The sequence below is a fragment of the Orcinus orca genome, chromosome X (assembly GCF_937001465.1).
Source record: "Orcinus orca chromosome X, mOrcOrc1.1, whole genome shotgun sequence".
Lineage (NCBI taxonomy): Eukaryota > Metazoa > Chordata > Mammalia > Artiodactyla > Delphinidae > Orcinus > Orcinus orca.
Window position 1 is genome coordinate 84,683,206 of NC_064580.1, and position 15,120 is coordinate 84,698,325.

General features: G+C 36.3%; 1 protein-coding gene across 3 annotated transcripts in view; it reads left to right on the top strand.

The window, feature by feature from the left end:
• DIAPH2 (diaphanous related formin 2) overlaps positions 1-15,120 on the top strand; it is an 893,504-nt gene that overhangs the window by 737,516 nt on the left and 140,868 nt on the right. Inside the window, exon 28 of one of the 3 annotated variants that reach the window (XM_049705081.1) lies at positions 10,194-10,312. The exons of the other annotated variants lie outside the window; for them this stretch is intronic. Within the exon in view, the coding sequence (XP_049561038.1) occupies positions 10,194-10,297 (104 nt within the window). The 3' untranslated portion in view covers positions 10,298-10,312. Of the gene's footprint in view, positions 1-10,193; positions 10,313-15,120 lie in introns of those variants that run through there. 3 annotated transcript variants of the gene reach the window in all.

Below are 15,120 nucleotides of genomic sequence, written 5' to 3' on the forward strand. Positions count from 1 at the left end.
CGAAGGAGAAGGAAGGAAGAGGGCAGTGGGTACCTAAGGCTCTATAATACCCTTCTGAGATTCAAGTTCTTCCATTATTCATTGGTATTTTTTGCATTTGCGAAAGGATGAGCCCAGATACCTTGAACCTAATATTGTGCTTCACCTATTCCAGGAAGCCTTTTAAGGTTATGCTCAATGTCAACTCTCTTAAAGATATTGATGATACAAAGTATTAAAATACGGCAAGGTTTATAACTATATTTCACTATTAAAAGATTGTGATATATATTTTAGTACCTAGCACATACCTCAGTATAGTGTATACTCTTGATAACTGCTTGCTGAACACTTCACAATTATCAAAAAAAACACATTGAATCTACATGAAAGCCTTTTCAATGTATTGTATCTAAAGCTATCTCTTAAGTTTGAAATTTGGAGGATGAGGAAATAGAAATTCCATTCTACATCATTGTAAATGGAATTCCATTAAATCTGAGTTTATTTTATGGGCAAGCTCGAATGTCCTATGTATGTTACCTTCACATGACCTTTTCTACTCAGTAATGTTTAGGCTTGACAAGTGAAGAAAAATGCTGAGTTTTTTTGTTGTTGTTTTTTTTTTTGCGGTACGCGGGCCTCTCACTGTTGTGGCCTCTCCCGTTGCGGAGCACAGGCTCCGGACGCACAGGCTCAGCGGCCATGGCTCACGGGCCCAGCCACTCCACGGCATGTGGGATCTTCCCGGACCGGGGCACGAACCCGTGTCCCCTGCATCGGCAGGCGGACTCTCAACCACTGCACCACCAGGGAAGCTCAATGCTGAGTTTTTATAAAAACGAAATATAACTGTATGCCATTTCTCTTATTCTTACATCCATTGTACTTGCATTTGACTGCTGCCTCTTTGTCATTCTCAACTCAGATCATGGTTTGTTCTATTCCTATGACTTAGAGGGCAAAATTCCTAAGTACTACTAGAGAAAATACAGGAAAAGTAGATTGACAACAGCCTTTTAAGTTTTACATATCTTCTCATCAGTCTTTGCAAATATGTCCTATAAGACAGGGGAGGTGGACGGGAGTTAGTGAATCTCTTTAGAATAACATTAAATAGTAATTGTTTTTCCAGTTTTCTCACAGATTTACTCAGGAGGACCAATCTTTCTGAAATTTAAGGGGTTTTATCTAGTACGTAGGGGTATTCTAGGGATTTGAACTGTTTGTTTCAGAGACTTTCTAGAATCCAGGATGGTATTTTCCCTTTCCACTTGGGAAGGTTTTAGCTTGAGATTTCTGGGGTTACTGGTCTGTTCTATTGTTTGTCTTGCATAGATGTAGTATACAGCAAGCAATACAGTACTCTCTGGACAATGAACAGGTTTTTTTTTGTTTTTTTTTTTCATGTCATACATTATTCACCACTCTGCAGTGGTTTCAGAAAGCCAATGCATATCCTGGACACAAAGAAACGAAAAAAACACAAAAACAAGGATATGATTTTCATATTGTTGTTTGGAAAGTTAATACTGTTGGGCATGGATTTCATCTTTCTTGCACAGTTAGAATTCCTGTTAGACTTTTAGCAGCCTTATAGCTATTAATCAAAAGTGTACATGTTTATTGTGTTTCCTAATAAACTGATAGATTATCTTCAAATATTTGGAGTTAACCTGGGAAGGGAAATTTGTACCAGGAGGGATAAGCGGTATGGCTTTGTGTGGATAGGCCAGTGTTTATTTTAGTTATGTTTGTGACTTCATCTCAGTCATCTATATCAGTACTATTTTATGTGACAGAGATCATGAGAGATGACTGTGCTTTGTGCATAATATTTGTAGATTTTATTTTATTATCATATCAACAGATAATTGGAATCAAACATAAACATTTTTTAATTGAAAAGATAAAAGACTCTTTAAAAAACTTTTCTAGTACGTAGATTTCATTTTAAGGTCCAAATTGAACTCTCATGCACATGTAGAGAACATTAAAACACGTTCAGTTAATAGTCCTAAAAACCCACAACATGGAGGCACCAAGTGCCTTCCTTAGTGACTGGGTAATGGTCCAAGATAGAAAATAAATTTAGAAATGAAGTTCCAACATAATGAACTTCTAGGAAATTATTAGAGGATATTTTAAATGTTGAATTCAGGGTGGTAGCAGATTGGGAAGGGCAAATGGGAAGAAAAGTATCACATCTAGAAATTTAAATATTTTTTTTCAGTTGCCATAAATAGTATTGATCAGTTTGCATGGCTCATTTAGAACTGAAACTTCCTGGCAGAGGAAGATGCAAAGCACTGAAAAAGGATTATGGTCAAGTTGAATGGTGTCCACACAGATTCTTTGCATTATAAATTATCCTTATGCTTCCAGTTTCTTAACTTTTTTCCCACTTACCATGCTTTGCGCTCCTGGGGCCTTTGGTACACCACTTTCCTCACTTCCCTTCTGCTGCTTCAGAAGAATCCTGTTTTATCAATTTATCTCCCTCACAACACTGTTTCCCACCTCCATTGTCCCAATCTGATTTTCCACACGCTAGCCTTGGAAAAGAAAAACTAGGGGGAGGAAATGGGGGAATATAAGTATATCAGCATTGTTTGAAGTCTATTTTATTTCTCTTAAATCTCAGCATTGTCTCTTTTATGAAAACAAAGACCACTGACAATACTTATTGTTCCAAATAAATCCTCTCTTACTTTATGCCAAATTGTTCCTGATCTTGGTGGCAGGGAGGGGTCAACGAAGGACATTTCAAAGGGACAGGGAAACGTTCCTGGATGGACTCTTGGCTCCCAACCGTTTTGGAATTATGATGTCACTGCTGCTGAAATTTATAAGTACTCCTGATAGTGAGGAAAGCATCAAGTAGACAATAAACCTTAATAAATTACATAATACATAAATTATTTCACCAATTAGTATAGACAATTGTGAAATGACTACATGATTTTTTGCTTTCAAAAAGTATACACTCTTAAAAAGAAAACCGAAAATACCTTTTCATAAAAATTCCTCAAGTCACAATGCACTGTTATTTACAGCTTGACAGGTATGAATGTCTTCAATGAAAAGGAAGATGTTCGGGATTTCAATGAGTAGTTTAGCAGGTTTAGTATTTTTTTATTTTTGTCTCTCTACATTCATTCAAATAAAATATTAGATTTTACTGGAACAGGTCATAATTAAGTTCTACTCTAAGGAGCTTTCTTTATTATTAAGGCACATAAAACAAAACTTTCTTAAAAAAGCACTTTTCTTATAAGCTAATATGTTAAAATTTTTTCTCTAATATCTTGAAAACGTACGCCTCCATTCATTTAATTTTTTCCTTAACTTGAGGACTAACTCCAGTAAAAGAAAGACTGTACAGTGTGTGTGCTTATCTGTTTACCTAAACCCAAGTGTGGCCCTTGGAAAGTAGCACCTCTTATCAATCGTGATTGTTTTCATCAAATCATGCAAAAACGTTTTTGTTATGCATTATGCATAATTTATCCAACTACTACTTAACTTCTATTCTTGACCATTAAATAGGTTTTGTTACCCTCGTTGATTTGGCTATAGAAGTTAAATGTGGCAATTTTTTTTTTAGTGGAAAAGAAGCTCCATTTTGAAGTACCCATTCTTTTGTCTTTTCTGAGCTCTATAACATGTGGTACATGTCCTGGCATAATTGAAGGTAAAAAGGGTAGTGATTGGGCAGAATTCATCACAGAATTTCACTTCCTAACTGTGTATCCAAATCTGCTTTTGTACCAATTAGCTATGACCTTTTATTCTAGCCTTAAGGTATGAGATTACTAGAGGCAACCATTTCTGAAATATTTTCTTTTTAATAGTAGTTTAAGCAAATTTCCTTGCAGTGCTGACTCTTTTTCAGGGCGGTCCCCGCCCCCCGTGTGCTGCTGCTTTCCACTAAGCTGCTAAATCTTTCGCAGAGGAAATAAACGTAATGTTTCTGGAAACGTGAAGAGCTTGTGCCCTTTTCTGAGTGTCCTACTTAAGAAATATTGCAGCTGCAGTGGCATTATGTGCCTTCGTTTCTTTCTGTTTCTCTCTGCGGGGAAATTCCTGCTTTAAGGTAGACCCACGCTCTTTTATTTCTGGAATTTTCCTCTTCTAAATGATGTGAAAGCTTCAGTCGCGTTTTTAAAGCACATTGTTTCTTTGTCAACTTATTTCACATCAGTTGACCATGCAGCTTATAGGAATTATGGGAACATATGGGTTTATGGGTAAGAGGGTCTAAATGAATACTTATAAATCCATCTTTTCTATTAGAGAAATAACCCAAAGCAAGAGCTCTCTGAACGCAGCCATAATAACGCGATCTCTAGAGATGACGCACATTGCATTACCTATGTATGTGGTACGGGGAACATCTCCACAGCCCATAAAACGTCAGAAATGCAGCTAAAATGAAAACAAACCCCTGGTACATTTTCACGGTGCTTCAGTCATAGGACAACATTGCTGCCAAGTGAAAAGGTCCCATTTGACCTGCATTTGGGGCAGAGAATGAGAGAACTTTGCTAAGGTTGCCTTGTTTATTCCCCTTCCTCCAAAGCATTTCTTTTATGTGATTCCTCCACTTTCCCACCCACTTGTCATTTTATTTGTTTTCAATGTGAATAGCATACTATTTATGACATGGTCACTACTTTTGAAGTTCACTTTCCAGAGCTTTAAGTTTTATTGAGAAGATGATAATTTTCTAAAAAAAAAATTTAAAAATAGGTTATCAAACAAATTAGTTAAATCCCACTCAAATAATAGAAGGAGGCAAACTTGACATTCAACTTTGACATCTAATTTGAATCTTCTGTGCATGCTGTTCTGAAAGCTCCTACCACTTGTTAAATTTGAATGGGAGAGAACAAAACAGAGATAGTAGAATATTACTTCTTTTTCACTACCTTTAAATTAATTGTAGATTACACGGAACCATATCTTCATTATTAAAGTGAGAAATTCAATAAGTACTCTAAAGTGTTCTACTCTTCTAACTCCTTTAATAATGTCAAGATTCTGCATCAGAAGAGCAAGGGAATTAATATTTTGTTATGGTTAAAATGTTTTTTTCTTTCTTAACTAACAAACTTAAAAATTCTTTTTTCTCACATTTATGATTCTTAGGCTAATTGAAACAGAATTCACATGGGTAATTTATATTACTGACTGCCTGCCGCTTAAACATTCATGGAAGGAAAAATCAAGTTGTGGAATAAAAAGAAATAAGCCTAAAAAAAAAAAAAGAAATAAGCCTGCTTTGAAAAGATGATATTAACAATTTCAGTAGTTTATATTTTCTTAAATAAGGTAGTTTTGAAACATGTAAATACGTGAAGCTGGAAATGAATCTTCCTTATTCTAGCACTGGTTATGATTCATGGTTAGCACTGGTGCAAGCTGGTAATTTACAAACCTCATAGATTTTTACTGCTCTTTGTACCCCTATGTGTCAACTGTACAAATGATAAAATAATAATCAAAGGACTGATGGTCAGTATAATAGCTATTGTGCTCTAGATATCTTTTATACTTTGACATTAAATGCCTCTCTTGCCTTGGTATCTACTTTTCAAAAATCTACTACCCATTCCTGATACTATTTAACTGGGGTTATTAGTCCTTTGACAGTACTGCATGCTATTGACAGTATCTTTTAATTTGCTTAATTTCCTGACATTTTCTATGTAAATGTTTTACATTGAGATTTTTAAATGCCAGATTTGTGCTTAAAATAGAAAAGCCCTCCACTAATAAGATTTAGTCATATCACCTAAGTACTACAGAGTTGTCCCAGATGTAAAGAGGGGGAGATAAAGAAGGGATCACAGATAATAAATTTGCCCTGCTTTCTCCACAAAGTTATTACAGCAAGCCTTAAGTCTCAGCTTTTATTGATAAATATAAATATGGGTTATGTAAGGAAAGCCTATGCCTGTTTAAAATAGCATTCAAATCTGGTTTTAGTCATTGTGTTGGGCCAAACTGCTCCATAAGCAGTCCCAAGGCAATCTGAAAACATGTATTTGTTGCATAATCTGTTTTTATTGCATATGTATTTTATTTTATGATTTTGTAATTAAAGTAATAAAACTAAATAATATTTCCTGGCTAACTAGCAGGTAAACAACTTGACACAATATAAATGTATTTTATTTGTGAAACAACTGATGGTCATTCCAAAGCAAGATTGTTGGGGAGGGGTGGGAGAAGGTAGGATTTTCAATTGGTTACCAGGCTTTTAACAAAACAATTCCTATTATAATCCTAGAGAATTTCATCTGCCTAAATCCCCACTCAGATGACAAGCAAGGAGTGAGAGCTGTAGTCAGAGGAACAAAGGATAAGGGGACCCATATCTGAATGAGCCCCTCCTCCCCCCATGGTGCCCTTTAGAGGGACCCATTATGCCCTGGGTTAGAACCTCTCACCATTGCTTGTGAAAATACTCGGCATTGAATGGTGCTGTATGTCTTACATTCTACTTACTAAAATTGCTTATACAATTTCAATTGGCTATGGTATTTATCATGTTCTGTCCTCAGCATTATGTAGCATGGTTAAGCCTACAAAGCAGCTGCTTTTTTTTTTTTTTTTTTTTGGTGGATCAAGTGATTATTATGTATTGTGCGAACATCAGTTCAAGTTTCTTGAGTGCTGTGACATCTAGATGAAGGGTAGTAAATAAACGTTAGGCTTTTAAAAAAAAAGACTTTTATGCTATTCTTCAAATTCTACATTGCCTGGAAATAAATAGTGGCTGTAGGACCCTTTTATTTCAATAATACTTAGATATATACATCCATTGGTGAGCACATATACATCTGCACCTTAACGTTAGTGGAATTTGCACATGGGTATCAGAAGGTAAAAATCCTCAAAGATATTATAAAATCATGTTATATAGTTAGTTTTTACAATGGTTCAAAGCTAAGGGCTGTCTGTGCATACCATGAATTAATACATGTACAATTTTTTAACCTATAACACCCTTGAAAAAATAGCTTTAGAATGATAAGCAGCTTGGTTAGTTTCTTTTAAAGTATGTGGGTCTGGGGAGGATGGGTTTTAATTACAAAAGCCTCTTTGAAAATCATACTTGGTAAAACAAGCTATGTTGTATGTCTGCATGTACATATGTAACTCGTTTGGTGTCTAGTAAGAACTAGGTGCCATTCTATCATGTTTTCCACTCTCTCCTTGGGCTATTTCAAGTCTGAGACTTTCTCATTCTGCAGCCCCTGCCTCCCCACAGCTTCTGCCTTGATCCCTTAACCACATTGTCTCTTTTCTTCCCTTTCCATCTGGGAACTCTTATGTCCCACAGTTTACTGAAGTGCTATAACTACAGCCTGTATCTCTTATTAACATATCTCTGTGCTATGCTTTTATGTGGTAGTATAGAATATTAATGCGATTAGCACCATTCATTAAGATGTACTGCCCATTCGAGTGACAGCCTGAAGTCACAGGATAAGCCTCCTTTAAACTGGTCTACTTTTTTTTTTTGGAAGGAAGGGAAACTTTGTAATTAAAAAAAAAAGTTAAAACCTCTCAGAAAATCTACCATGGCTAATCCACTCAACACCCTCTCCCTCAAAAAAAGAGGAAGTTTCGACATGGAAACTTGGGGAATCTTCATAATGATAGCACATTTTCCCTACTTTAATAAATTAATCCATAAGTTAATCACAAGTGAGGATACCTTGCTTATTTCCTACAGTGACTATGAAGATAAAGTGACGAGCAGACGTACAAAACAAACTTATGGTTACCAAAGGGGAAGGGGGGGGATAAATTAGGGGGTTGGGATTAACATGTACATACTACTATATATAAAACAGATAACCAACAAGGACCTACTGTATAGCACAGAGAGCTATACTCAATGTTTTGTAATAACCTATAAGGGGAAAGAATCTGAAAAAGAATACATATATATATATTTATATTTATATATATATATATATATATATATAACTGAATCACTTTGCTGTATACTTGAAACTAACACAACATTGTAAATCAACTATACTTAAATTTTTAAAAATAGTTAAGCAAATAGAAATTAATAAAAAGTTAAAGTGAGATGGTAGATGTGAAATTTTTTGAAACTTTTAAAGTAAATTTATTTAAAGCTTGAACAAAGCTTTACAGTGTTTAAAGGTTACTATCATTACTATATTAAATCAATACCATTTATGTCAGTGGCTTCTCATTACTCTTAGGAAAATTCAAAATTTTTACAGTGGCTGGAAAGGCTCTGTATGATCCGACTCGTACCTACATTACCTGCCTCTTCTTGAATAATTCAAGGCTGTGAGGACATATAGCACTCAGCTACAAAACTGTTATCATATTAAAAAGAGGAGCATTGTTTTGGGTGAAGAGATCTTCCAGTATTCATCCCTGAAACTGGAGCTTTTGGTAATATTTGAGTAGTTATTTGATGGTTAAGAAGATGTGATGCCAGATTATTATGATTATTTGGTCATTATTATGAAAATAGGTAAAATGTTATTGGTTTCATTTATATCTTTAATTGATTAAGGTAATGAACAAATAAAATGTAAGCCGGAATTTATGAGGTATTTAATTAATCGCAGTAAATATAATATATTGAACTTCCAGTTACACTGCTTGTCAGACTTTCAATATAGGGTAAGTGTGATATTTTCTAAATGGAACAATTAGAATGAACCTTATTTTAAGGTATCCATCTCTCCATACTCCAGGTTCTAAATAATTATAATGATATCTAATGTTTCTACTATTATAACTTTACAAAGCAACGGAAATATTGCCTGTACCCTGGCCTTCATAGTTCAACCTTAGACTTACATTTCTGTGGCTACATCTATAATATAGAAAGTGTTTTATTTTCCTGGCTAACCTATTCGAGTGCAGTAAAATTTTTGAAAGAAAAATTATTTTGGATCAAGGACAAGCAACTCCAGGAGTTAAAATAGTCATTTTTTCCCCTGATTATTTTTCAATCTAGAAAAATTTTTTTTAAATATTTTGCTTTGATACACTGAATATTCAAACATTATAGTTATAACTGGACTACAAAAGTAATATATCTTTCAAAAAAAAGAAGCTAATATAGTCAAATATGCATCTAAGAGATATCACTTGTTTACATATAATAATATCACCATAAAGATTTTCATATTGTTATTCTGATTTAAGTGTCCCTTCTTGGAGACAAATATATATTTAAGTCTTATGATCAGAGGAGCCATAGCCATCACAGCTCTGTCAGAAGCAGAAACGTACTATTGATATTAATATTTTAGCTTTCCACTTGCTTTCATGAAACCTATGAACAGAAGCTATCAGTGTCTAGAGGTTGGCTTCAAATGACAAATTCAGCATGCTGTAAAAAGTGATACTAGGATTTCCTGCTGAGGTCATCCAGAATTTGGCCATCCTGAGAAATGACTGTGGGTGCATTCTTATTCTCAAATATAATCCTTTTTCTTTTAAATTTTTTATTTTATTTTTGGCTGCATTGGGTCTTCGTTGCTGCGTGCGGGCTTTCTCTATTTGCAGCAAGCAGGGGCTGCTCTTCGTGGAGGTGCGCAAGCTTCTCATTGCGGTGGCTTCTCTTGTTGTGGAACACTGGCTTTAGGTGCACAGGCTTCAGTAGTTGTGGTTTGCCGGCTCTAGAGCGCAGGTTCAGTAGTTGTGGCACGTGGTCTTAGTTACTCCGCATCATGTGGGATCTTCCCGGACCAGGGATGGAACCCATGTCTCCTGCATTGGCAGGCAGATTCTCAACCTCTGTGCCACCAGGGAAGTCCCCTCAAATATAATTCTTATTTAAAACTCTTATTCTCTAGAGGTTATTGTGCTCTTATTATATTTGATTTTGATGGTAAATAATGTGACTGTGAAAAGGAACCATACCACATGAAGAAGGACATCACTTATAGAATTACATATTGGCCAGTGCCCCCTTGCTAGTATTCTAGAACCATCTGACTAAAATAATATATGGTTTGGTTTCTTTTTCAAAAAGATAAAATGCAAAACACAATGGAAATGGACTTCTGAAGTATTCTGTCACCCATATAATAAATAATGGCTAAGATTGTTTATGTTCTTGGCACATTATATGTCCTCAGTAAAGGTCTGTGGAATGAATAAGTTATCTAAATAAATGTATTATCTATTTTATCTGGAAGTGGCCAGTGAACCAGCTCCAGCCTCTCTCAGCTGTGGTCCTGAAGCCCCTGGAGGTAAGGCTGCCAAACTCGGTCCAACTAGAAATTGTGAAACAGCCCTGTAACTGGGCTCCAACCCCTCATAGCTGCAGTTTGTGAGCGGTCCTGCCAGTCCAGGAACCCAGTCAGAGACACTCGCATCTGCACCTCTTGAGATCCTGAAATCACCCTGTACCTGGCTCCAACCCTTCCCTGCTGGGGTCAGGGAGCAGTCCAGCCGACCCAAGCACCTGGCAGAAGACACACCCATCCAAGTCTCCAAAGCCAGTTCTACAAACCTCAGTCCTTGCAGTGGACCCTTAAGCTGCCCTGGGACTTGGTTTTAACACTTCTCAACCCTAGTCCATAGCCAGTCCTGCCTGCCTAGGGACCCACCCAGTGACCCGGCAGGAACCCTCTCAGGGACCTAGTGGGAGTCATACCCATCCATACACCTGGTGACAGACACACTGTCTGAGGATCCAATTGTGGATCCTGAAGCAGACCCTTGTCCCAGCACCACCCTACTGAGCAGGGTCCTAGAGGCCATCCCATCCACCCAGGGATCACACAGGATCCACACCCACCTGCCAACTGCAGATGCAGCGATAGCCTTGTGGTCCAGCTCCAACAGGTCAGGACTGCAATTCCAGAGACAATCCCCTTAGCCTGGAGAACCAACAGGAAAAGGTGTTTACCTCCTGAAACCCGTCTGTAAAAACTAGAAGGAATATTTGCTCCTTCAAATGTACAGACACCAATGCAAGGCTACATGGATCATTAAAAATCAGGCAAATATGACATCACCAGAGGAAGCTAATTAAAGCTCCAGTAACTGACCTCAAAGAAATGGAGATCCATGTATTGCCTGACAAAAAAATTCAGAATAATTATTTTAAAGAAACTTAATGAAATTCAAGAGAATACAGATAAACAAGTAAACAAATCGGTCACAAGCAATGAAGGAGGTCACTATATAGTGACAAAGGTGTCAATTCATCAAGAGAATATAACAATTATGAATATATATGCACCCAACATTGGAGCACCTAAATATTTAAAGCAAATATTAACAACTAAAGGGAGAAATAGACAGCAATGCAGTAATGTTAGGGAACTTCAGTACCCACTTCCAACATTGGATAGATCATCTAGACAGAAAATCATTAAGGAAATAGTGGACTTGAATAACACTACAGACCAAATGGAGGACATTATGCTAAGTGAAATAAGTCAGGCAGAGAATGACAAATACTGTAGGATCTCACTTGCACGTGGAATATTAAAAAGGTGAACTCATAGAAAAAAAGTGTAGATTAGTGGTTGCCAGGGGCTGGGGAGTGTGGGAAATAAGATGTTGGTCAAAGAGTATAAACTTTCAGATAGAAGGTGAAATAAGTTCTGGGGATCTAATGTGCAGCATGGTGACTACAGTTAACAATACTGGATTGTATACTTGAGAGGTGCTAAAGGAGTAAATCCTAAATGTCAACAACATCAACAAAATGATAACTACGTGAGGTGATGGATCATTTCACAATATATATGTATATCAAATCATCGTGTTGTACACCTGAAGCATACGTTATGTTATAGGTTGATTATATCTCAGTAAAGCTGGGGGGAAAAGAAGGCTTATGAGAAGAACATCTCCAAGCAATAGACGAAAAAATAAAAAAGCAATTAGAAGGGGGAATAAAGTTGATCCACTGCATTATCTTAAAAAAATAAAATAAACGAAGTGAAGTGAGAATTCTTTATTACTTACCAGGTACAAAGCATCATTTACCTGGGTCGAGTCAGCATAAAACCTGTAATTGCTGGTTTTTAGATAGATAGGTAGATAGATAGTTAGATAGATCTAGATATCCAAATCTAGACCAATCTACCTGTTTTTCACATTGTTTAAAGAAATATTTTCAGTATTTATTATAGCCAGACCTTTAGGGCACCAAGATGGACCTTCCCCCAAGGGTACTTACTATCTAGTGTGGACAAGAGAGACACATGAAATTAACCATTAGGTTGAGCCATATGAATGTCAATTTTTGATCTACAAAACAATGTTCATTTTACTTGCTTCCACCTAGTGTAATACAATATGATTTAATATTGAAGTGAATACATGGTGGTGTAGGAACACAGATGTGTAAGCAATTCATTCTTCTGAAGAGAGATGATGTAGATTGTCGCTGCTTATTCAGCAAGAATGAATGGGAGTGGGTCCTTTCTTGTCTGTGTACCAGAAAGGTGGTAGATCAGACTCATGCATTCAATTTATGGTATTAATTGGCATTGCAGTACAGTAACACTTCACTTCTCTGAAATTCAGCTATTCAGCAATCATGCCTACCTGGAAATGGCGTCTGTCTCTTCAAAACATGGCCATAAGCCTGAAAGTAAGCAAAAACAAAAGGAATGTGCAAAAGGAATGTGATCAAGTCCCTAAACAATAGCACGTGGACTTTCATCTGAAGACAGCTTTCCCAGTCCCTCGCTCAAATCTATTTATTCTTCTGTTAGACACAGTTCTGTGAAATTGAGTTTTCTGGTTTTTCATCCCCCAGCAATTGGGAAACAGCGTAGTAGGATTGAGAGAGGGACGGTTATGTTAGGACCCACTGGCAGCAATAAGAAATGATAGCTAATATGCTGACTCCAGTAGAGGAGATGAACTAATTCGCAAAGCAGGTAACATCTTACAAAGCAGAAGCACAGGATACAAAACTGGTTATAATTGATCTCGGCTAAGTAAAATATATGTATATAGTTTCTAAAAAGAAATCAGAATGAAATATGTCAAAATATTAACAGGCTTTGTGGCTATGTCATGGTATTATGGGTGATTTTTACTTTCTACTTTTCAAAATATTCTGTCGTGACCATGTGCTGATTATATCATTGGATTTAATAAAATAATAATTTAAACATGAAAAAGAACTTTAAACACAGAGTAGTTCTGGTGTGTTTAAAGAAACAAATAGACATACCTCAAGTATGCCCCGAGGACCTTGGTGGATTTAGAGAGCAGCACAGTCTTTGATGTTCATGATAATTATGTGAATCAGCAAAGATATATTTTTAGTAGATTCCCTTTATGAAGGCAGCAAAGTGTATAATACATCTTCAAAGCATTTCTATACAAAATAACTAAGCTAAAAAAACGTTGCTATTTAAAATTTATAAACCCTCAGCAATCCGGACCAACGCATTTTCTGAAGTTTCTGGATAGCTGAGATATCATTTTAGTTTTTTTCTATTTTAAAATGAAATTGCTCTACAGCTATTTGTCCTATTAAATTATGCAATATTATTATATCTAAGCTTTTTTTCCTAAGTGTCCATATTTATTGAGGGATTATTCTCAGATGGCCATGGGAACAAATGTTTCAGTGATTGTCTTTATTATTTTGTAAATGGCCCAGTTAGATATTAAAACATATCTTCTTTTCTCAAATATGAGGTTTTTACTGTTTGATTTTGTCTTTGCTGGTTGACCCTTGCTTTCTCAGACTTTCACAAAGTAAGAGACGAAATATTTACATATTTACTTATCTACAAAATATTTACATATTTCCAAACTATTGCAAAGTATTCAAATCAAACCATAAATTATTCAAGCTATTTGGAAAGTTTCCTGGGAAAAACATATACAACATACAGAATATTTATTTATTCTGTATTATTTGTTTATATTTAGAATAATATCTCTCTGCTAGTCATGTTACAATTGAAGCACAGTTGCTCCTCAATCCTCTCCTCCTAAAGGTACAAATCAAACAACAACAACAAAACAAAATAAATACTAAAAATGAATTCATGGCCCCCGTGGAAGAATCTCAAATATTATCTTCTTTTTTTTTGCTGTACGCAGGCCTCTCACTGTTGTGGCCTCTCCCGTTGCGGAGCACAGGCTCCGGACGTGCAGGCTCAGCAGCCATGGCTCACAGGTCCAGCCGCTCCGCGGCATGTGGGATCTTCCCAGACCGGGGCATGAACCCGTGTCCCCTGCATCGGCAGGTGGACTCCCAACCACTGCGCCACCAGGGAAGCCCTATCTTCATATGTTATGTATGCAGTATGCTTGTAGCATTAATTGAGTCTTCATTATTGCTTAGCAATCTCCTTATTCATCATTCACTGAGTCACATGCATTGGTGGCTTTTTCAGATTTGCTATACTCTCCCCAATCCTGCAAACTGAAACTCACACCTGTCAATCTTAGTAAATGACCTAGTCTTCCAAGTTCCCTCATTTTCCCTCAGTCCCCCTTCCCGAGGCCCACATTATGCTCCTCATCTCACCACTCTTACCTCCTCCACACACACACACACACACGCACACACACGCACACACACACACACACACACACACACATATATATCTGTATGTATGTACAAGGTATGGATTGGGAAATTGCCTCTCCATATTGGGTGGTTTAGCTGGAATTGCTTCATCTGATATGGCACCTTGATGGCCAGCCAGTCCTTATTTTTCCCCCTTACTCTTTATTTTGAAATTTTCAAATACGTACCAAATAGAACAATATAATGAACTCAGCACCCAGCTTCAACAATGATCAGTTCCTCTTGAATCTTGTTCCATCTATACTCCCACTCTTGGATATTCCCAAGCAAATCCTAGACATTACTTTTTAATTTTTATCTGTAAATATTTCCATATCTATCCACAAAATATAAGGATTATTTTTAACATAACCAAATAATATGATCATGCCTTATCCCCCAAAAAAGTGTTCTTTAATTTTTTTTAATTGAAGTATAGTTGATTTACAATGTTGTATTAATTTCTGGTGTACAGCAAAGTGATTCAGATATATATATATATATATATATATATATATATATATGTGTGTGTGTGTGTGTGTGTGTCTGTATATATATATATA